The sequence below is a fragment of the Aotus nancymaae genome, unplaced genomic scaffold (assembly GCF_030222135.1).
Source record: "Aotus nancymaae isolate 86718 unplaced genomic scaffold, 86718_ANA_hifiasm-v0.15.2.pri h1tg000032l_0, whole genome shotgun sequence".
Classification (NCBI taxonomy): Eukaryota; Metazoa; Chordata; class Mammalia; order Primates; family Aotidae; genus Aotus; species Aotus nancymaae.
Window position 1 is genome coordinate 26,007,352 of NW_026988445.1, and position 25,527 is coordinate 26,032,878.

At 36.6% G+C, this 25,527-nt stretch overlaps 1 protein-coding gene across 1 annotated transcript in view; it reads left to right on the forward strand.

Annotated features, from left to right (window-relative positions):
• The first annotated feature begins 7,917 nt into the window (after positions 1-7,917).
• The window catches only part of KMO (kynurenine 3-monooxygenase), a 58,106-nt gene continuing 40,496 nt past the window's right edge, over positions 7,918-25,527 (forward strand). Inside the window, 4 exon segments of the mRNA XM_012443729.3 lie at positions 7,918-8,360; positions 21,338-21,407; positions 22,203-22,300; positions 23,726-23,815. Of these exon segments, the coding sequence (XP_012299152.3) occupies positions 8,307-8,360; positions 21,338-21,407; positions 22,203-22,300; positions 23,726-23,815 (312 nt within the window). The 5' untranslated portion in view covers positions 7,918-8,306.

The following is a 25,527-nucleotide window of genomic DNA, read 5'->3' on the forward strand; positions in this document are numbered from 1 at the left end:
CAGATATGAACTAGCCAGAATGAGTTATGTCAACAAGAAATGTTAGAATACCAAAGGCAAAGAGAAGAGGCTGGAATCTTTCAGAGAGAAAAATAAATGAGTCACATACAAAGGATTAGAAATACTTAGACTTCACAACAATAATATCGGAAGCCAGACAACAGCTGAATGATACCTTTAAATTGTTGAAGGAAAATAATCTCCAACTTTTTATTCTATATCCAGAGAAATCTAGTCTTTGGATAGAATTAAAATGTTTTCACATGATCAAGATCTCAAAAAAATTTACTTCTCATCTATAGTTTTTAAGAATATGCCTTAATAAGTGCTCCACTATAATTAGGGGTAAACAAAGAAAGGAAGAGGAAATTATGGACTTAGAAAATAGGGTCTTCAGCACAGAGACAGATGTGGCAAATTGCCTGGATCAGGCTATGACAGCTGTGCACTTAGCATAGACAGCAACCATCTCAGATGGAAGCAGGTCACGGCCTCCAGAACAGATTTACTCAAAGAGATAAAATTGCTAATGGCTTGAATATATTGAGAAGGAATTTAGATGATTGGAGGAGAGTTTGAGAGTTAAATTTATGGTAAGTCTTAGAAAAGTAACCAAAAGGAAAAAGCATGACAGTTAAATAGTTGTATTTTGCAGGAAAGGAAAAATAATCATCAAATTTGAATGGCTACAGTTAAAATAAATCAAACATTGAATGCTGATCTACCTGAAATGATGATGTAACTATACTGAAAGGATGGGGAGATGGAAAGAGTGTGGAAATTTGGAGAGATTCGGGCATGATGATGAAAAAACATTAATCTTCACCTTCAGTAGTGAGAAGTCATGATCTAATACCTAAAACCATAAACTGAAAAGACAGAAACAAAAACCAAAAAGTAATATTTAGAGATGTGGAATTATTACCCAGGAGCTGAAAGGGATCCCTCTGTGCAAGGATAAATGGCAGAGAGGTAGCAAGGATGATGACTGTTTAGGTTGGATATTTTGCAGAACTTTTGTATTCCTAAGACTATGTGCATGTATAGAAACTTTGCAAAACACTAAAATTACCAACTAAAAAAGTTAACCAACCTCTCTCTCCATTCTCCAAAAAAAGATCAATTCTTCAATGTGCTGGATTCCATTCCCCCTCAGACACCACCCACTCTTTTTCTTACTTCATTCGGTTATTTCTCTTAATTGACCCACGCCATAAGTTAATACAGTAACTTTGCTGTCTCAGCTCTATGTTGAAAACAAACAAAAGCTGCCCTGACTTTGCATCCCACTTCAACTGCCTCCTCATTTCCAGGACATATTCGATCACCATCTTCACTTCTCCTTTCCTCATTCTATTGCGATCTGTCTTCAGTACATGTCACTCCATTGATACTACTCTTGCCAGGGTCACCAGTGACCTGCAAGGTGCAAATACAATGAACAGTTAGTTTCCTATGTTTTCAGCAGTCTTGACACAGTTGGCACCCTTTGGAAATACCTCTTTCTTGCTCTTTGAAATACTGAACCGTCCTTATCTCCCTCTCCCAAACTCTCACTTTGTTTCACTCCTTCATGTTGTTCTGACAGATTTTCACTTAAAAACAGGGAAGGGCCTCAGGGCTCACTCCTAAATAGTCTTTCCTTTTTAATTCCTTTTTAAAAATGTAGTGGGATCTCAGGTACAGAGGATTGCATAAATACACTAACCTTATGACATGTTATGGAGTGTAAGGTTCATTCTTGTTTTATTTAAATATTTATTTTCTATTCCTATTTTGTATTCATACTCTCTTTTTTTAAATTTCAATAGTTTTGGGGGAACAGGTGGTTTTTGGTTACATGGATAAGTTCTTTAGTGGTGATTTCTGAGATTTTGGTACACCCATCACCTAAGCAGTGTACACTGTACCCAATGTGTAGTTTTTCATCCCTCACCCCTCCTATCCTTACCTCCGAGTCCCCAAAGTCCATTATATGATTCTTATGACTTTGTGTCCTCATAGCTTAGCTTTGCTTAGCTTCTTATTCTCCTATACCCTTTCTCCTTTCAGACCCCTAGAAAACTATTATAATGTGTTTATTTTGTATCTTTTTGTTTAGATGTATTCCTGTAAAATTTGTACAGTGTTTTGTGCAGTTTAAATTTTCATGTAAATGGCATCGAATGATTTACGCTATTCCCTTTCTTAACCATCTTCTCAATCAGTCGTCTTTCCCTAGGTGAGATCTTCGTTCCGGTGATTTTCAGTACCATCTTTATGTTGCTATACTGATGATGCTAAACTTATTTTTCCAACCTAGGTTTCTCCTAGCTCTAGATTTACATATCCAACTGTGTTCTTAGTATCTCTATTTATTTATCTAACTCAATACTCACATCTCAAACTTAATATACCCTAAATGATAAATCTTAGTTGGCACCCCCGCCCTAGTCTTCTGTACTCAGTAAATGGTACCTACCATCAGTTAGTCAAGCTAGAAACCTGCAAGTCTTCCTTGATTCCTGAACTCTGCCCCCATTTCCCAAACATATGTGTAACTATGCCAAATTCACCAGCAGACCCTGGTCATTCTACTTCAAATTTATGTCTTGAATCCATGCACTTGCCTCTCTTTTTACTTTCACCAGTATCTATTTGTTAATCAGACAAGTAAACTAATAAGCCAGGTCGGTTCTTAGAACAGTAAACACAACAAAGGAAACAAACAAGATGTTTAGAGAGTGATTGAGGGGTTGCTTCTTTTAGGTAAGGTGATCAAGCTAAGGATATTGTATCTGAGCTGAGATCTAAGCAACGAAAGGCAGCTATGATGTAAGAATATTCTAGGCAGACTGCTACAAGTACAAAGCGCTTGGTTAAATGAATAAACAATTATTGAGCAAGCTGATGTCGTCAAAGTGAGATAATATTCTGTCAATTTCAACAATCTGAGAATGATGAAAGCATCAGAGTAAATATTGTTTTAATTAATCCTTTGCTAAATTTTAATTTCTTTTCATAAATTTTTATTATTTCCTGTGATCCTGATTTCTTAAATATGCAAATATTTAGAGTAAAGTGGAAATATTCAGTGCCTGATGTAAAGTATGCTGCTCTTGGAGTCATTCTATTGTGAAAGTGCCAGTTTTAAGAATTAACAAATTACTGAATCCCAACAAAATGAATTGCTTGCTGCTATTGACACAAATTACTCTATAAATCCCTACTTATCCCTCAGTCTCAAGTTCTTCAGGCACAGAGAATGGAGGAAGCTAGTCTATCAGTTCTTCTCTCCCTCAAGAACATCATCCAAAGAAGTGGTTGTGATCCTGAACCTTCCTGAGGCTCCTCTAAGGCAATGCTTTCTACCTGACTTTTACGAAGAACAGAGGGATAAGCAGCCATGGTCAAAATTGTAACTTCATCATAATTAAGCTTTGATCAAGCTTTTGCAGCCCTTTCTCTTTCAGGCACTATGGACTGTCATGTTATCCTTCAATTTCTAAAAGTCGTCTACTGGGTCATTCTTCTCAGATCTGTTTTCCCTGCCTAACCTTATAAAAAGTTGATTTTCTCTCCCTTCCTCTTCCAAATCAAAGATCATCAAATTCAAATTATACAGGTGTTATTATAAAATGTAGCTATCCAAAGATAAGGAATCAACCTAAATACCCATCAGTGGCAGATTGGATAAAGAAAATATGGTGCATATACACCATGGAATACTGTGCAGCCATAAAAAAGCATGAGATAATGTCCTTTGCAGGAACATGGATGGAGCTGGAGGCCATTATCCTTAGCAAACTAACGCAGGAAGAGAAAATCAAATACTGCATGTTTTCACGTGGGAGCTAAGTGATGAGAACACACAGATACAAAGAGGGGAACAACAGACACTGGGACCTACTTGTGCTGGGAGGGTGGGAGGAGGGAGAGATCAGGAAAAACAGATATTGGGTACTAGGTTGAGTACCTAGGTGATGCAATAATCTGTACAACAAACCCCTGTGACACAAGTTTCCTAAACCTAAAAGTTAAAGTAAGATAAAATAAATCTATCAATTTAAGTTTCATTTAGTTTGGATTGTCAAAAAAAAAAAAAAGGCAAGACAAGATATGAAAATTGTCACTTTTTTGGAGAAACAGTCATTTATTACTGACTGTCCCTGTAATAGAAATTGGGGACATTTCTGAGAGGTAATAATACAAAAATATCTATTCTAAGAGTGAACTGAGAAAACTGAGACTTACGATTAGAGTCATAATAATCATTACTTATCAGTCTATTCGCATATAGTTTACATGCTGCATAGACTGTATAATTCATTATTCATCTCTTTTATCTCAACTTCTGACTTGACATAATTTTTTGGCCCATAAATGGAGAGTTATTTGACCTGCCTAATCAGTGACTTAGAAAACTATTAAACAACAGTTATCAGCATCCTTACAGTTTTAATGTAACAAAACACTGTTTCAGCCAGATTATTTGTAAGGCGGGTCACCATTTGTTATACGCAGGAGTTCAAGTATCAAAATTTAGAAATTATTTTTTAAAAATAAGCAGATGCAATACCTTTTCACTCAGATAATAGTATATTATTGAATATGTGCTTCTTTGAGTCAAAGAAAAAGGGTAAGTTCCTAGCCACTAAGCAGAGAATTGTATGTAAACTTCAGCCTATCTTATCTGTGCCCAAACTGCTAATACTAGTATTTCTATGAGAGTTTATCTTTCACATGAATAACATTTAAAATGAATGTGTCATGTGTTGTGGAAAAGGGTTTTGAACTTCTAGGCTTGAAGAGAGCAAGCAGCATGACAATCTCTAGTTTTGTCTCATATGGGCTATGTAGATACCAAAGCAACAGCTATTCCTAAGACAGACCTCACTGATACTGCACACTGAATGAGTGCTGAATCACCCATAAGCACAAGGCAGAAGCAAAAATAAACCTACTCTAAAGCAATACACTGATGCCTGAAGCCTCAAACTACTTACAAGTTGGTTTTTTTTCAACTACAATTTTGAGAACTCCAAGTTTAAAATGCTTACATGGAAGTTAAATAACATAAGTATCTACAAAAGATAAGTAACCATCAAAGCAAAGCCACAGCAGAAATTATCAGACACAGACCATAAGGCATTCATGTTTATTATGTTAAGTAATAAACCTAAGCTTGAGAATTTTGGCAAGGGTACTGGAAACTAAAAATATTGTAGTAGGTATGAAAAGGAACCAAATAAAAATTCCAGAACTAGAAATTTACAATAATCAAAGAACACAATGGATGCATTTATCAGCTGTCCAGACAGCAGAAAAAAAGAATTGTAAAATTGAATAATACATTAAAATAACTATCCACAGTGAAGCATGAAAGGACAAGAGATGAAAATACAGATAAAAGGATAAGAAACATGGAAGACCAAACAGAGAGGTTAGTGGCTGAGAACTTTCTACAACTGGCAAAAGTAACCAATCTCCATTTAAGCAATCCAGTGATTTCCTACTAGGATCTATAAAAATAAATTTTTATCTAGATATATATTCGTGAAACTACAGAAAACCAAAGACTCAAGTTAAAAGATGAAGATCAAAGACTAGACTGGATTTTAAAATATTCAACAGAATGATGTTTACAAAGACCACATAAGGATAAAAGAAAGTTGAAACCAAAAGGTTGGAAATTATATGATATGTAAATGCTAACCAAATACAAAAGCTAATAGTAATATCAAATAAATTTTAAGGCAAAAATAATTCTTCGCTTGATAATAATCAAAGCTTTAGTTTACCAGTAATGGATAGCAGCTTTAAATGTGGATTGTTCCATATAGATAGGATGCTGAAGAAACAGACAAATACCAATCACAGCCTGAGATTATTTAGCATACCTTTTTTCAGTAATTGACAAAGCAAGCATACCAAAAGTTAGCAAGAATACAAAAATTTTGAACACGTGATTAATAAACTTGACTAATGGATAGGTATAGGAAAATATATAGACTAATTTCAGAATATATATATAATTCAAGTACACATAAAGCATTTACACAAATTTATCATTGGCTGGCCATACAGCGGGTCTTAACCAGTTTCACATGTTTGAAAATCTATAGCACATATTAGCTGGCTTCACTGGAATTTTGCTAAAAAGCAATAACAATAAGATAACTGGGATATCTCAGGCATTTGGAACTTAAGAAATAAACCTCTGTTTCACCCTGTACTGGAGGTACTAGCCAGCATGAAAGGGAATCATTCAATTAGTCAGTAGGAAAGAGAGAGAGAGAGAGAGAGAGAGAGAGAGAGAGAGAGAGAGAGAGAAACTACCATAATTGTGGTGAAGAGAAAAATCTATCATTCATCCAGTCAATAGGAAAGAAAGATGGATGGAAGGAAAGAAGGAAGGAAGAAGGAGCTTTAATTCCAGCTACTTGGGAGGCTGAGGCAGGAGAATCACTTGAACCCGGGAGGCAGAGGTTGCAGTGAGCTGAGATGGAGCCACTGCACTCCAGCCTGGGTGACAGAGTGAGACTCCATCTCAAAAAAAAAAAAAAGAAAAGAAAAGAAAGCATAAGCAGCATATGAATCCCAGAGATACTCATACATATGTACACAACATTGTATACACAAGAGTGTTTATGGCAACACCATTATTCATATTAAAAATTTGGAAACACCCCAAACATTGATCAACAGAATGGATAAATAGTATATGATGATAAAAATGAATGAACTAGAAAAACATGCAATAACACAAATGGATCTTAAGAAATATAATACTGAGAAAAAGAAGCAAGTTGCAAAAAAATAAATAGTATAAGTTCGTTTATAGGAAAGTTCAAAAAAGGGATGCATCTATGATGGTACAGTTATAAATAAAAGCAAAGAAAGTTGGTATGGCAGTTACCTCCGTGAAGGAGGGATGATTAACAAGGGCACCTAGATAGACTTCTGAGATTCTGGCAATGGTTTCTGGACCTAAATGGTAGTAACATGGATGCTTGCTTTACAGTAACTTTACTGTTCATTTGTGTTATCGTTCATAATTTTTCAAAGATTTTTTAACAATACAGTTCTTTACATATTGGTATTGAAGACTTCTCAAGCTATATGTTGTAAAGTAAAAAATATGGTATGGAGCAAGTTTTAAAATGTATGTTTAAAAAGAAAGGAAGGAAGGGAGTGAGAGAAAGAGAGAAAAGGAGAGAGAGAGAAGATAGAAAGCAAGGAAAGAACAAGAAAGACATGATAAACTTGTAGAAGAATATGGTAACCCACACACCAAAACAGTTGTTGTCTTTGGGCAGCAGAAATAGGTGGCCAAGGATCGAGGTTAGAAGGATTACTGTTCACTGTCTACTCTTGTGTCTTTTGAATGTTCATACCATGTTAATGTATTACCTACTCAAAATAAATGAAATACCTAATCACACTTATCCACAAGGGGTCACTATTGAATGCCATTTAACTCTAGTTCCTAACCAGAGGAAAAAATGTTCTGAATTCTTTATGAGCTTAACAGGAAGTGAAGAAACATGATCATTTATGTTCTTATTTTATATTACACCACATCATGTTCCAGAAAAAAATGGTGATTCGGAATGAATTTAGAGAAGTATTGTGTCAATCATCTCCCCTAGTGGTAATGTGCAAATTTGATTCTAAATTTTCTAGCATCTGGGCTGAAAAAAGAAAAAAGGGAAGTATGATCAGTTACACAATTCAAAATGTTGATCAGGAGAATATTAAGACCTTGCAAAAAAATTTCCCTGGTAGAGCCTGTTAAAGACAATCCATGAGGACCCTTTAGATGAAATTCTTGATTGGTCTTAGTAACAAAAATGATCCACAGATGAATATGGAACCATGTCATCTTACTCTCTAAGGGAGGTTATAAGATGGTTTTGGACTTCAGGCGAGAAAGGCTTCATTCATGGTTAATCATGAATGAAAATGAAACTAAGAATATAAACTGTAGAAAAAGAAGAAGAAAAACCATAAGACTGCTTAAAAAGTTCCGTGTCTTACGCAGAAGATAGAAAAGATAGAATATCTCCAATCTGATGGATCTTTTTTAAATTTGGTTATTCTAATGAATTTATTTTTTCTTAGAGCTGAGCTGGTTGTACTTTGGCCGACTAAAGGGTTAATGCTTTCAAGGGAAATTAGCCCTGACTAAACATTGCTGCTGGCTCATAAATGCACTGGGCTTTGGGCGGTATAAAAACTAAGAGAAATCAGTGTGTAGGAGAGACACAAATTAGTGTCCCTCAGTGACAGAGGCAACAAAAATTGTGAAAAATACTTCAGCAGTTATGGACTCATCTGACGTTCAAAGGAAAAAAGTAGCTGTCATTGGTGGTGGCTTGGTAAGAATTTTCGGATGCATTATTATTGTTGGTGGTATTATATTAACTGTTATTACTCGTAATGATTACTATTCATCACTTAAATACAGCTATTTTATTTTTATTTTTTATTGTTTATTTTCATAGGTTTAAATATGGTATGAGTTTTAATTTGTTCTTTTTCAGGAAAGGTATTTTATAGCCCTTAAATATGAAGGTTTCTGTTTTCCCTCACCATTTTGGTTTAGGATTTTTTGAAAAGCAAAAATAATGCAAATCGAATTTGATTTTATCCCCAAATTGGCTATGTTTTTAGGAACAGGTATTTGTCTTAATATTCATTTCAATAAAAACATTTGTCCTGCTTTGTTTAATAACTCAGTTAATGCTGTCCTAATGAGAATAAAAGCGTCAAGAAATATGAAGCTAGTGTTTAATTATCGTGTTGAATGTTCACTAGTTATATGAGTAATTAGGAATAAGATTTATGTGGTTGCCTGATTTATGTGACTCTTCCAAAGGAGCACCCAAGGTAGTGGAGCGAGGTGTTCACCTCTCACTGAGCAAGTGACAAAAAGGTGCTCAGACTTGCCCCACACCTCGCAAGGCAGAAGGAGAGGTCACTCTCTGCTTTCATAGTTATGGTGCCAAAGGTAGTTCTGTTTAAAATGGGTCTGCTTCGATTCAGCTTGGCTTTTCCCCTTCTCAGCAGAATTTCTGTTGTAGAATAAAAACATCCCAATTAGTCAAGGCTAAGTCATTTCACTTTTACCTTTTGTCAAATCATGTACAGACTTTTCATTCATTCATTTATTCACTCAACAAAAAATGTATTGAGGGCCTAACACTGTTATTGGCTGTCTACAGATGGTATGTTTTATGCCACACATGTATTTATAAAGTATATGCTGTCTTTTCCCCAAAGTACTAGAACAGTTCTTTTAACATTTCTGATTCTAAATTTTAATTTATTAATGCTATCACATGATGTGTTGGTCACTGGATGGGACATAGGTTGTCATCACCTCGTACTATGTCTGTGTCCAATTCCGTCCTATCAAAATGTTGCACAAAGTGGGAAATCATATATTCAACAAAATCTTATTACTTACTGTGTGCCAATACTGTTTTAGGTAGTAGGGATGCAAGGGTGAGAATTCCAGAGAAGAAAAAAGCAAAGAAGAAGAAAACAAGTAAGATAATTTCAGTTAAAGAGAAGCACTATGAAAGAAAGGGACAGAATAATGCTGTAGAGAGTATCTTTGGGAGTATTTGTTTAGAGTGTGGTCAGGGACCGCTGCTCTGCTGAAGGGCTATATGACCAGAGATCTGAATGATCAGCTAGAACTAACCATGTGAAGATCTTGAGAAAGCATTTCAGACAGAGGAAACAGCAGGAAGAGAAACCCTGGGGCAATAATGAGCTGTACAAGTTCAAGGAACATAAAGAAAGGCAGGAACAGAATGAGGCCAGAGAAGAGTAGCTGTGAGGCCAGAGAAGCTGACAGAGCCAGATTTTTTTTTTTTTTTTTTTTTTTTGAGACAGAGTCTTGCTCTGTCGCCAGACTGGAGTGCAGTGGCGCAATCTCGCAGAGCCAGATTTTGTAGGGTCTTAGAGGTCCAGGCAAGAAGATAAGATTTTGTTCAAATTACAACGGGAAGCCATCAGAGGATTTTAGGCAGGAAAGCAAGTTGTGATTTTAAAAGGTCCCTTGGGCCATTATGTGGAGAATGACTAAGACAATTTTAAGAAGACAAGATAGACCAGTTAGGAGGCTGTTAACGTTAGTTCAAGACTTGACTAAGGTGGCAGCAGTAATGTCTCATTTTAAAAATTGTCTCTTAGAAATCCAACGGGGAGATAACAAATATGTGATTGGATATTTGGTTTTGGAAAGCACAAAAATGTGAGTGTCATCCATGGACTTCTCCCTGAATAGCACAAGATCTTTATCATGTAACCACTTCATACATATGCTGGAAAATAGGAGCCAAAAATTACTACAAATGTATTAGGAAGCAACTAAAATTCCTCTGCAAAAGAATTCTACCCATCCTATTGCTCAGGTCCATGCTTAGGTATCATTTTGATTTCTTTTTCATTTTATGCAAACACTTATTCCTCTTTTACTCCATCAGTAAGCCTTGTTGGCTCTGTATCCAAAATACATTTAAATTCTGGCCATTGCAACCGTCCTAGCCCAAGCCATTATCATACTCCATCCATATTCCTGCAACAACCTCCAAATTAGTCTCCCAGCTTTAACTCCTATTCTCTTAGAGTTCGTACTACACACAACAGCCAGAAACATCCTTTTAAAACACGAGTCTAATCGTTATCACTCCCTGCTTAAAACCTTCCAATGATCTCCCATTACAAATAAAATAAAATCTAAACTCTTTACCAAAGGTCCTGTCTGAACTGAGCCTGTCTGCCTATCTGGCTTCACCTCTTTCCCATATCTACAAGTATCTGAAATTACGTACTTTGGGGTTTTTTTTTTTAACCCATTTCTTAAATATCTACTTCAACTAGGATATAAACTCTTATTAACCAATGTATTCCAGAGGCTGGAATTATGCCTAACATTATGTATTGGATGGATGAATAAATGAGAGGAATGAGAACACTTCAGGATATAAAGGTGAAAAAAAAGATGCATGTTTGAATATTGAGAAAATTATTTTTAAAAGTGTTGCTTAAATAGAGCAATTCAAGAAGGTTAATGTCTTTACACATAGAGGACAAGATTATATTTTTGCCCATCTTCTTCTTTGCGTTTTTCATTTCCTCCTCTCCATAAACCATATACCAGTACCTTACACTGTCTAACACATGAAAGACTCTCCCCTGGCCCTAGAAAAAAAAGTAAGAGTTGAGAACCTTTACTTACACATTTGAAAAATACAGTGAACTTCCCTCAATTCTTATCCGGGTAGCTTACCATGTCTAGTAACCTTGCTTAATGAAGAGTCACCCTGAGAATGTGTGCTTGTCTGATGTAGTGATCATCTGATCTTGGTTTAAGCCAACTGATTTCCTTTCTTTGGAGACATGTTCAGTCAAAGAGATCAATAAATCAGTAAAGAAACTCCTACTGAGGAGAAACGAAAGGTGAAAGAAACTAAAACGTAATCATAAACCAGGTAAAGTTTAAATATTGAAAAAGAGTGGGAAAGATGTGAAAATAGCATTTCAAGAACATTCACCTAAATATTTAGAAAAACCACTGTATTGACAGATATTTTCCTCCTTGTGTGAATTACAACTCCCCCACTCCTTCTCCAGCCAATGAGTTCACCTCGTACTAGTTCTAGAAGGTAACTGCAGGAGAATCAACCTGTAAAGACTTCTCCTCTCTTTAAATGCCCACAGGGCTTTGTTTGCCATTATGAAATGCTGCCTTTTATTACAATTTTGTTACGCATAGTTTATTCCCCATAGAAGCTTTTTACTTTATAGATCTAAAGATTAGTTCATCTTTGGCTCCTGCTACCTTTGTAAAGGTTTCCCAGTGCCTTATACTATGAACCACACTAAAATATTTTCTGTGCATGAGTTTGATTTCAGAACAAAGTGGAGAATCTCTCTTTTAGAAGTTATGGGAAATTTTTTAATTTTTTTTTTATCACAATTATATCATAAGGAATGTAGTCCTTTCAGAGAGCAACTTAAAAAAGGATTTGGAAAAATCAATTTTGCAGGTTGGAAGGAATAGAAAAGCTATAGGTATCGCTTTTCAATTCTAGCATGTCAGTTCAAGAAAAACCTGCATTACAAAAAACTGCCATACAAACTGCCTTACTTCATGTTAGAGTGATATGTTTTCTTTCCTTTGTGAAGTTGGAGAGAAGTAGACAGCCAGAGAAGTAAACAAAGTCATCTAACCTGAACAGGTGCCCTTAATCCGTGCCTGAATTCAGTCCTTGAGATTCAAAAAATACTGCTTGTGATAACTATTTTCAGTGTTTGCAGGTATGATGAAAGGGATCAGTGCAAAAAAGCACCATTTCAGTGACAGCTAAAGCTACTCAAGAGCTCATTTTTTTTTACTGAAGCCAAGAGCCTTGGCTAAGAGGACTATTAAACATTCCAGTCTCAGCTGTCTCCTGCTGCTGCGGTGTATGTCCACTCTTCTAGCATATAGTTTAGGATATCATTCAAATATTTCTTCTGTTCCCTTCTGTTAAAAAAAAAAACCCACTATAGAGGCTTTTGTGATCCACTCTCCTATGTTTTGACCCAGCAAAATTCTCCATTTAGTGATATTTAGAGGGTGAGGAGATTGGTACATGTTCCAACTTGTTGTTGATAATGGTGTCCTGACCCCTGGAATTCAAGTCAAGTCAGTGGACCCTGATGATGAAATTGCCTTTGAGGCAACTTGACCTTGACTCTATGAGAGTTTATGTCTCACAGCTATAGATGTTAGATCCTGTCATGGATTTATAGGCTCAAAATGGTCTTGATGCCAAACTGGCCTTGAATGGTATTTCCGTTCTGTTCTCCTTAGGATTTTTCCACCTTACCACTTACTCTTCACTCAGCTTCATAGGATAGAATCAGCGTTATTCAGTGAGCAGACTGGGAATAGCAGTTTGCAACAAGCTGGATGCTCGGGAAATCTTACCCTATGGGTCTCAGTTTCTTCGTCTTGGGCTAAAACTAGATTGCTAGTCTTTTAACGCTAAAATTGCACTGCTTCTTTTTCACACTTTCTCACTCACAGATCTCTAGCTTTGTTCTCAACCTACTCCTTTCTAAAAGCAGAAATCAAATGTCACCCAGAATTTTCACTTTCCCCAAAGTAAACATCCTCAGCACATATGAACCATCAAATGGCTTATAATCCTGGGTTGAGGTCTACATATAATTTGATTCAAGTACATACTTTTTATTTTTTGCAAATATTAATGAGATATACTAGGAAAAAGACCTAATTACTGTTAACCTTTATTGTTATTATTTTATTAATATGAAAATAAAGTAAGCTGTATTCTCTCTACTCTTGTTTGAATGCCAAACCAGGCTTATTCCACCCATCGTGCAGTCAGTCAGTTACTGAGACTACAAGTGAATTAGTCTGTTTTCATGCTGCTGATAAAGACATACCTGAGACTGGGAAAAGAGGCAGAAAGATCACATGAGCCCAGGGGTTTGAGACCAACCTTGGCAACATAGCAAGACTCTGTCTCTACAAAAATTTAAAAATTAGCCAGGTATAGTGGCACACCTGTAATTACAGCTACTTGGGAGACCAAGGTAGGAGGATCACTTGAGCCCAGGAATTCAAGTTTGCAGTGAACTATGATCTCAGCCTTGTATGCCTGCCTGGGTGACAGAGCAAGACCCTCTCTAAAAAGAAAAAAAAAGAAAAAGAAGAAGATCACTAGTTCTAATGCAGAGTACAGAATGAATGCATAAAGACTTGGGAAAGATTTATTAGAAAACTGTTGCAGTAGTCTGGTGAAAGGTAATGAGGACCCCATGTAAGGACAGAGCTGTAGGCAGCAGAAGACCTGTTGAGAGAGAGACTGAAGAGGAACAATCGATAGGACACATTGCCGAATTTTATGTACATGGGGGAGTGTTAAATATTCACCGAGCTATCCTGGTTGGGTGAATTAGTGAGTACAATTGCAATTCTCTAAGATATGAAATATATAAGAAGGAAGAAAGTTTATGGAATACAGAATACAGAAGAAAGGCAATGAGAGGGTTGAGGAATGGGAGTAAGTTCAATATTAGCTATGTTGAGAGGGAGATGCCTGTAGACAGATTCAGTAGTCATAGATGAAGTTCAGAACACAGATCTAGACTGGAGAAAAAGTCATAAATTTTCTTAAGAGAACTCATGGAATGTAGGATATCGACCTTCTCATAAGAGGGAAAATCAGGACCACTGCTTGGCTTTAAAGACTAATTCCAGATGACATAGATCAGAGAACTCAGGGTAAGGATTAAATAATAAAACAATATTTGGCATAACATATGCAATTATGGCAGATGTAATAGTTACTAACAAAGTATGAAGACACTTTGATGTGCTTATTGCATGTGAGTAGAGTTAACAGTCTGATTCTTCTCATTGCATTGATTTGTCCAAAGATGAAATTCTTGAGACACCATATTATAGTTCCATGACCAAATATGGATTTCAAAAAATATTAGCAAACTTTTTAAAAGTGGATAGATGGCAAACTCAGAAACATTCATGATTCTTAAGGATTAGGAAAGGTGTTATATGCTTCATTAAGTCAAAAGTAGTTGGCACATGTTTAATATTGCATTAGCAGATTAATTTTAAACACATTATATAAAGAGGCATAAAATGTATGGAATTTTTATAATCCTGTTCCCTTTTCCTAATAGGATCATATTTTTTTTCTTTCCTTTTCTTTTTTTTTTTTTTGAGGCTTATCAGTTCAATTAAAGATTCAAGGGTCAACATTTATAAATTTAAATGATTTACAGTTTTCTTATGATCACTGGATAGTTGAACAATTGCTGCTAGAAGAGTCACATGGGAACTGACAGGAAACGCAGCAAAGGAGGACATGAGACGCATACCTCAACATTTAGAGAAAGGAAATTTTCAAATCATATTTCTAAGTGGTAGGTTAGGCATCCCTATAATGGACCAGGATGGGGTCCAAAGCACATGACCTGTAAATAAGGAAGTATGAAGAGACAGAAAAAGAAAGTGCAGAAGCGAGAGAATGATAAATTGGGTAAATCCATAATTATGTAACCAAGGAATCTCCTCAGAGTCTTGCACACACAAACAGCCTAGACCGGTTGTTCATAAAACATTTAATTTGCAAAATTGTTTTGTGAGAAAACATTTCACTGTTGTGGACGTTTGGTGCTTCAAAACAAATACAGAAACTTTCATAATTGTTCATGTTTTTACTGGGCAATGTCCTGTCTCTATTAAGGCTTAACCCTCAGAACCAGAATCAAACACTCTGTTTTATTTCTCCCAGATGTCTAACCCCGCCCAATTTCTTCTCTCCTGTACCTCCTTCGCTATTTATGCTCAGGAACCCAGCTGTGCCTTAACCAAGAGTTTGTGGTGGGCTTCGTGTGCTTTACACACCATATTTTCCTTTCCATTTATATATTTCTGTCTTAGTTCTTCTTGCCAGCATCACAACTCAAGATGGCACTGACAGTTATTCCCAATTAAGCACTTTATACAGAAAGCGAGAAGGGGAAAGAAAATCAGTCTGGAAGCTATGTTGTTAGCCACGCACATTACTACCCCTTCCAGCTGAACTGACATAACACCTACCAATATATTTTTTTCCTTTAAATTTGTTTGAACCTCGGTCACACAGAATTGGGATCATCTTTATACAAGCTTTACTTCATTACACACTATTATGACTGGTCTTAGAGAAGACACTTTTACTTCCTTGTTTGTTTATTAATGATAAGCAGCCATGAATCTACTATTCAACTCAAGAAGTGATAGATTGCCAGTGACTTCATCACCCTCTGTCCTTCTCCCCCACCCATTAGAAGCATTATGCTGAATCTTGTTTACCACTCCCTTGCTTTTTTACATATATAATTTTATTATATGTTATTTACATATTTATATCATATATACATGTACATATAAATACTACTTATGTATTTCAAAAATTATATATTTGCATATATCTATAGTTTAATCCTGATTGTTTTTATTTTGTATCATGCAGGATAAAATCTGAGTCTTATTTTTTCACTTATTGTTAATGTAGTCATATAATATTTCATGGTGTGAATATACCATAATGTATTCATTCATTCCTTTCTGATAGTCATTTGGGCTATTCCCAGTTTTTTTTGTTTGTCTATTTTAGTTATGAAAGGCACTACACTGAACAGCCTGGCACATGCCACCTGGTGTACATAGAGCAAAATTTTCTCTTGTGTATATGCCTTTAAGAGGAATTGCTGGTTTGTTCAGTATGTAAATATTTAACTTGACAAGATACTTACAAGCAATGCGTAAGAGATCCCATTCAGCCTCATCCTCTCTAGCACTTAAGATTTTCATGAACCTAAGTTAGATTTAATCTTATTGTGCCCACACTACCTGAGGTCCCTTCTTCTCCCATAAAAACCATTAATATATGTTCAATTGGCAAACACATAAGTGTTGAAAAGGTATGTATTGGCACCTGCCAACCTTAAAGGATTGAGGCAGAATCTCCACCCTGGTCAGCCCTCTTCTGAGATCCTGAAATCAATTTTCATCAAAGAAAAGGAACATAACAAACCAATACAACCAGGCCATGGGCCCAGCCTTGGTTTGGAGCTGATCCTGTTCCAACACAGTCACTGAGAGCTTTGTTTGTAGCGTTATATATTGTAGTTCCTTTACTGTGGTTGAATTTTTAGAAGATGGATGAGTGGATTTCTTGCTTCTAAATCCCAGTTTCTCTCCTTTTAGGCCATTTCGCTACATTAGATTTTCACTGATCACTTGTTGTTTAGATTGTAGCTTTAATGTCCTACTTGCCTTTCTCCCTACCTGTTTTCTCAGTAAGAGAGACTCATTTATATTAGGTTTATGCAAAAGTAATTGCGATTAATGGTAAAAACTGCAATTATTTTTGTACCATCCTAATAAATGAACTTCCTGTGGCTTCATTCCAACTCTCCTGACCCTGTTGTCTTTTGTGATAATTGACTTCCTAAAACAAAGAAGCAGAAGCTTCTGGACAGTCAAGGACTATGCTTAAAAATGGCTCAAGGGTAACTTCTATTGCATCTTTTTTTTTTTTTTTGGTCAAAGTTCTCACAGGTCCTTCTAGATTTAAGAGATTGTTGAAATAAACCCCATGTCTTGATGAAGGAGTGTCAAGATCACACTGCAGAAGAGCATGTAGGATAAGGGATATCAACATGACCATCTTTGAAAAATACAATTTGCCACATTTGTCAAGGCAAAATTAATCTCTTTCATGTGTGTTTTCTAGGACTTCATTTCTTCTTTTTGTTTTTTACATTGATTTTCACCTGTGATCTCAGGGCTATTTTGCGAGGGGTCTGTGAAATAACATGCATACAAAACTTTGGGTAAATAGGATAAAATTATATTACTTAAACACATAATTATTTTTAAAGTATATGTAGATGATTTGTGATTAAATTTATTATATATTTTTAAACAATCCATGTTAGAAATTCAAAGAATATAAAAGAATCTGCAAATTTTTGTTTGTCTCTTTTTACTAAATAGGGTTTTTATTGGGCACAAGGACTTATCTTGGTAACCTTTGAGTCCCTAAAATTTAGCAGATTAAGTTATATTTAGTAGGCACTCAATAAATTTTGGCTTTGCTTAATTATAAACTTTACTTAAAAATTTAATATCTACCATTATTTATACACTCAACAAATATATATGAAAGCACTTACTATGTTACAAATGCAATGGTAGATGCTAGGAATAAAATAGTGAGCAAAACCTGTTGATAGCTTAGAAGGATAGACAGATATTGATTACTGAATCACTCTAAAGATGTAAACTTTCCATTGTTGTAAGCTCTTTGTATTAGTTTGCTAGGCTTGCCAAAATACATGACCACAAACTGGGTAGCTCAAGAAACAGAAATGTATTGTCTCACAGTTCTGGTGCTAAATGTCCAAAATCAAGGTGTCGGCAGGGTTTGTTCCTTCTGAGAGCTGTGAGGGAAAGATCTGTTCCAGGTCCCTCTCCATGGCTTGTAGATGGAAGGCTTCTCTCTGTGTCTATTCGCATCATCTTTCCTCAGTGCATGTCTGATTCCCCTTTTTAAAAAGACATCAGTCATACTGGACAAAGGCCTACCCTAATGATATCATCTTAACTTGATTACCTACATTAAGATCCTATTTCCAAATAAGGTCACATTTTTCAGTACTGAGGGTTAGGACTTGAACATAAAAAGTTGGCAGGATGCAATTTACCTCAGAGATAAAGTTCAAAGCACTGCGAGAACTCATAATTGGGGTATTTGAGGTAGGATAGCCCAGGAAGTCTTTTTTTAGGGAGTGAAGCTGAGTGGAGACCTGGGGACTGAATAAAAGTTTACTATGTAAAGAGGAAAGATAGCATTTCTGGCCATGGATATGATACGTGTTAAACCCCTCATTGAGGAACAGCATGGTGAATACAATGGCTAAAAGAAGGCTAGCAAGGCTGGGGCAGAAGGTGACGTGATCAGATTTGTATATTTTAAAATGTGGTGAAAATCTGAGGCCTATGGTGATGTCATTTTTTTTTTCTGGAGAGGATTTGTTTGTTTCTCTTGGGTGGCTGTGATTACCAGCAATCAAAAATTAATGCAATCTGATCAGGACTAGAAACAGGCCCTTGGACCACTGGTTTCCTTCCAGTTTGCTCTTCTCCTGAGATGTACTTATTTAAGGTCCTGATCTAAAACCTAAGGGGGTTTATCAGAACTGTCCTCCTGAACAAGGGATGTGGGAGTGTCCTAGACTCCAAATTTTGTACTTCTAGCTTCAAGAGTCTGTCAAAAATTCTTCTGAAGTCCTCAGCCTCTCTTGCATTCAGTGGATGCCTGTAGGCATGGCTCCAAATGCCAGATTCATCTCTCTACGTTTCCTTTTCCTCTCAGCAGTAGTATTAGTTCAAATGACCTATTACACCATCACCTCAAATGACTGATAAATTGGAAAGAGGCAAGATGAATGCTGGTAAAATATACAGAAAATTTGACATTAAACATAATGATTCCAATAACTAGAGGCAGAAAGGTGGAAATGAAAAGAGAGGCGTAGATGGAAAAACATTGTAAGGTGGAATTGGCAGAACTGGGAATGGAGTATCAAGGAGAGATGGTGACTCCTAGCTTTCTAGTTTGACCAGTTGGATGGATGGCATATCATTCACTTACATAGGGAATATTTGGAGAGAATTGATGAGATGGGAGGCGACAATCACCAGTTTGAATTCAGATCTGTTGATTTTGAGGTGCTTTGAGACATACAAGAAGCTATATCACTTAAACACTTGTATGCATGAGCTTGAAAAACAGATCTGGACAGGAGAGATAAATTTTCACATCATCATGGATGGAGAAAACAGACTTGGATGGAGAGTTGAGAAACTCCAATATTTGTCTGTCTTTGCAATGGTGAAAGAGGGAAAGTGGGACTGACCAGAGATGTATGAAGAAAACCAGAAAATGAGAGAAGGTTAATGCTTCCAGAAGGTATAGTTAACAGTAAGGACTACTGTTGAAAATTCAGGTGTGATGATTATATACAGATGACTTTACCAAATGCAAGTTGCTAGTGAGGAGAGGTAGTAAACTACCACAACCTGTATAAAGCTACTGGGAGGGGAACACTATGAAGCTTTAAGAAGACAATAAACCAGAAAAAATTTTTTGTGATCTGAGAATAGGCAAAGATCTCTTGAAGAAGACATTTGTGATTGCATTAAAAATAAAATGACAATTACTAATTGCATGAATAATTAAATTAAAGATTGATGAATATGGCCACATTAAAATGAACAGCTTCTCATCCTCAAAATAGGCTATACCAATTAAGAAACAAGGTACAAAATGGAATAAGGTATTTTTAATGTTTAAAAATGACAAAGACTCTATACTCAGACTCTGTGAATAAAAAAGAAAAAAGATAGACCACCCAATAGAAAATGAGCAAAAGACCTAAACAGACACTTGGAAAAAGAGGCGATCCAAATGGCCAATCAACATATGAGAAAGTGCTCACTGCACTCCAGCTTGGGTGACAGACTGAGACTCTGTCTCAAAAAAACAAAAAACAGTGTTCAACTTCTTTAGTAATTAAGCATATGCAAATTAAAACCATATTCCTCTTTGACTTACCAGTTCCCACCCTCTCACTGCACAATAATAAAAAGTTTGAGAACATCAAGTGCTAGCAAAGATGAATTCTCAGAAGCTGGTGGGAAAACACATTAGTACAAAATTTTTAAACAGTTTGGCATCATAAAAGTGAGGGTACATAAACTTTTGACCAGATATTCCATGTGTAGAAATGGAATTAAAAAAAAAAATCAGAATTCCTGCACAAAAAGTGTTCTTTGAAGCATTGTTAACATATTCCCAGACCAGAAACAACTCAAATGTCCTTTGACAGTAAGATGGATGATCTGTGACCTTTCATTTAATGAAGAATCATACGGCATTAAAAAATGGATGACCTGAAGTTTACATGTAATCATATAAATGAATCCCATAATGCTGTCTTAAAGAAGCAAGATGAAAAAACAAGCAAGCAAGCAAAGAAACAAACAAAAAACACACAGAGAGAGTGTGATTCTAACTACAGGGTTCAAAAATGAGTAAATGGCTGGGCACAGTGGCTCATGCCTATAGTTCTAGCACTTTGAGAGGCCAAGGTGAAAGGGTCACTTGAGCCCAGGAGTTTGAGACCAGCCTGGGCAACATAATGAGACCCCCATCTCTACAAAAAGCTTAAAACGTTTTAACGAGTAAAATTAAAGTATATTGCTTAGAAATATGTACACCTAAGTGGTAAAACCATAAAAAAGCAAGAATAGATTATCACAAAAGTCAGAATAATGTTTACCTCTATGTGTAAGGGGACTGTAATTGGGGAGGAGGTGAGGTGAGGGGAGTTTTGCGGGAATGACATTGTTCTACTTTTTGACCAGAGTGGTGGCTATAAGGATTACAAGGTTATAAAGAATTGCTTTCCAATTATTTTGTAAGATATATACATTTTATGTTCTTCCTGTTTGAAAATTATCTCACTATAAAAAAGTAAAAAAAAAAAAACTACTGCTAAAATTATATTACTTTATCCTGAATTAATTTTGCTATTTTTTCCACTGATGATACTTTTCAGCAGAAATTGATTAAATCAATGTGACAAATGAAGCTAGTAAAATGTAGCCACACACGTTTCATTTTGCTGCTAAAAATTCCCTGTATTTGTGGAATCAGATAAAGATTTAGTTTTTTTTTTTTATTTCTAGGTTGGCTCATTACAAGCATGCTTTCTTGCAAAGAGGAATTTCCAGATTGATGTATATGAAGCTAGGGAAGGTATATCCATTGGGAAAATTGTGTGATGAAGGCTGGGCATGGTGGCTCCCAGCATATTGGGAGGCCAGGGCAGGTGGATTGCTTGAGGCCAGGAGTTTGAGACCAGCCTGGGCAATATGGCAAAACCCTGTCTCTACAAAAAATATAAAAATTAGCCTGGTGTGGTGAATGTGCTCCTGTAGTCCCAGCTACTGGGGAGGCTGAGGTAGGAGAATTGCTTGAACCCAGGAGGCAGAGGTTGCAGTGAGCTGAGATCATGCTACTGCACTCTAGCCTGGATGAAAGAGTGAGACTCTATTTAAAAAAAAAAAAAAGGAAGGAGAGAGAAAGAAAGAAAAGAAAGAAAGCAAAAGAAGGAAAGAGAGAGAGAGAAAGAGAGAAAGAAAGAGAGAGAGAAAGGAAGAAAGGAGGACGGGATGGAGGGAGGGAGAGAAATAGAGAAAGAAAGAAGGAAAGAAAGGAAGAAAGAGAGGGGGAGGAGGAAGAAGGAAGGAAGGAAGGAAGGATTGCAGGATGTGGTTCTAATTCTTTGACCTATTTTTCTTTAGATTTTCTGAACTTAAACAGTTTATTTAATAAAACAATTTTTTAAAATACATATATATATATTTTTAAAAAGCACCTATCTCAATTTAATTTAATATAAATGTACTGCTATTAGCGTTTTCTTTAAAAGAGTTATGAAGGTGTTTAATTTGATTCTGAATGAAAAATTGTTCAGGCGCAGTAATCTTGCTCATCCTGGACTAGGATATAAAGTGTGTGTAACACGGAGTTCTACTTCCAATGTCTCAGATATTCGAGTGGTTAACTTCACACGTGGAAGAAGCATTAACTTAGCCCTTTCTCATAGAGGACGACAAGCCTTGAAAGCCATTGGCCTGGAAGATCAGGTACTTAACGTATTTTTTTAATAGAAGATAATACCTGGTATTTTTCAACAATTGCTTGGATTTCACTTCATCCTGGCTTAAAAAGTACCATTTAATGCCAAGAATCTCTGCATGAAAACTCATTCGACTAAAGCTTTTAAAATTCAAAACTTGTTGGCAAGAGGGCAAACATTGGACACTCGAGGCACCCGCGGGGGATCCTGCAACCCAATGATTGCTTCTAATACTGGGTTCTCAACAGGACGGTGCATCACTGCCTGTTTAAAGTGACGGTCGAGATGGCATCCAGGATAAGAGGAGCCAAATTCCTTTTTTTTTTCAATCACACAGACCCATAATCTCTTAACCACAATTCTGTACTCCAAAAAAAAACCTCTGAAAATAGAAAGCTTCTCATTTTTCAATCCTGCAATCCTTCCTTCCTTCCTTCCTTCTTCCTCCTCCCCCTCTCTTTCTTCCTTTCTTTCCTTCTTTCTTTCTCTATTTCTCTCCCTCCCTCCATCCCGTCCTCCTTTCTTCCTTTCTCTCTCTCTTTCTTTCTCTCTTTCTCTCTCTCTCTTTCCTTCTTTTGCTTTCTTTCTTTTCTTTCTTTCTCTCTCCTTCCTTTTTTTTTTTTTTAAATAGAGTCTCACTCTTTCATCCAGGCTAGAGTAGCAAAATCTGACCTGACAGGAGATACTTCATAGTCTTTTAAAAATCTCATTTAGCATAAATATGTTCTGCTAGAAATTTTGTGTTTGATTATGGGGTGGGTTTGGGAGATAGCCAGCATATATGTACTACACTAGTTTCTAAAATTGAAAAATTCTGAATTCTGAAACCATCAAGCCCCATGGGTTTGGCTAAACAAGGGAGGGCCTATAGTAGATTTTCATCATATGAACTTAATGTTGTAGAACTTCTCACTGTCTACATGTAGCTTGGTAATATAAACAAACACGTTAGATATATTTTTCTCGATACTATTTTCAGTGACAATGTGTCTTTGAGCTGTTAATACAAGTATATATGAGTGCTATTTGCATTCTCATTTTCTCCCAGATAGCAGCAGCCATGTGTAAGAAAACATTTTGCATTGAATGTTAGGAGCCCCGGGTTTTACTCATAATATCCCTTTTTGTCATGATGACAAAATCACTTAACCTCTCTAACACCAAATCACTTTCCTTGATCTGTGATATTTGATTCAGATCAGATAAATTTTAAGCCAGTTCTAAGATCTAAGATTAAAAAAACAAAAAACTAAAAGCTTCAGGATCACCATTTTCATTGAAGGAGTTTCCACCATGTTGGGCTTCTACGGTTCTCACGATTTAAAAAATGTTTTTGAAAATATATGAAATTACATTTAAAAATCAATTTCTATTTTTCTTGCATAATGCCATGTTACTGTCATTTAAGTCAGTATTTCTGGTTTCATTTCAGATTGTATCCCAAGGTATTCCCATGAGAGCAAGAATGATTCACTCTCTTTCAGGAAAAAAGTCTGCAATTCCCTATGGGACAAAGACTCAGGTAGGTTTACCCTGGAGATCATTGTTTGTGCATTGATTGTAACTAAGTCAACATCTGAAACTTGCCTCTTGCCTGATGGCCCCTCCCTCTCCAGCCCTCTATCTGACATTGCTTGGCTCAGTCTAGACCTCAGAAATAGATACTCGCTAGCAAGTTTATTCAGAGGAGATGCTCAAAAGAAGGCCCAGCCAAGAATAAACATTCAAAAAGAATTAGCTGCTACTGTTCTTATTTGTGCTGCCCCACTACCAGGGACACCCTTTCCCTCTTTTCTCCTTTTCAATTAGATAGAGATAACTACCTTATTTGTCGTCAAGCACAATACGCAAGAACAATCTAGAGGGTTTCATGATGATGTTGCCCTTCCCTAACTCACCCTGTTGCTCAAAACTGGGCTTATAATAGAATGTATAGAATGATCTAGAAATGCTTACAGTAGTACATGATTTCTAAAACAACAGAGGCCAGATGAAGATGGAGAGTTTACCAAATGAGAATCATTATCCTGCTTTGTGCTTTCCTTATCTTTCACATAGTAACACACAGAACAGGGAGAAATATGTATTTTATCTAATTATACCTTCTGATTCTGTTTTTTGAGACAGAATGAATGCACCAAACACCTATCCACAGGAGAAAAACTCTAACTTGCTTTATTTTTATCCAGCCATGCCTCCTTTTATTAAGTGCAGAGTCTGAGTGAGATTCATATCCTTCTAAGTCTCTGACCCTCAGCAGAGTTCCCATTGGAGGTAGACCTGTGCTTCTGAAACTCACATGGAATCTTGTGAAAATGCAGTCTGACTCAGTAGGACTGGGGTGGAGGCAGAGGTTCTGTGTTTCTAACAAGCTCCCAGGTGCTGGTTCATGAACCACACTTTGGGTAGCAAGAGATAAAGCACATATGTTCATGGGAACAAGATCTTCATGGCTCTTGGGATGATCAGTGTGGCTGAAAGTAAAACATTCCAGAGAGATCCAAGATGGCTGATCACTAGCAGCTCGGGCACGTAGCTCCCAGTGAAAGCGCAGAGAAAGAGAGGACGCCACACTTTCAGACGAATATTTGTAGCTCACGGACCAGGAGATTCCCAGCGGAGGAGCTCCACGGGTCGCCAGAGCGACTCTTGTGGCCGGCGCGGCGGTTTTGCTGGCGCCTGAAAGCGGCAGTTCTTGGTGCAGAGTCCGGAGATTCCTGGGCAGAAAGGCACCATCAACCTTAACACCGCTGTCTTGGCCGGCGCAGTGGGTTGCTCAGATTTCGGCGCTGGGAATCAAAAAGTTGGACGTCCGCTCAGAGACCTAGTTAGAAAGTCGGTAATTACAAAGACGACAGATGGATAAATATATAATCAAGGGAAGAAAGCAGCCTAAAAAGGCAGAGAATACTCAAAATCAGAATGCCTCTCCCTCTACAGGGGATCGCAATTCCTCATCAGTAACGGAACAAGGCTTAATGGAGAACGAGTGTGTTCCAGTAACAGAAGCAGGTTTCAAAATGTGGGTGATGAGAAACTTCTGTGAATTAAAAGAACTTGTTCTAACCCAATGCAAAGAAACTAAGAACCTTAAAAAAAGGTTTGACGAAATGCTAACGAGAATGGACAATTTAGAGAGGAATATAAGTGAATTGATGGAGCTGAAAAGCACAACACGAGAACTTCGCGAAGCATGCACAAGCTTAAACAGTCGAATTGATCAAGCAGAAGAAA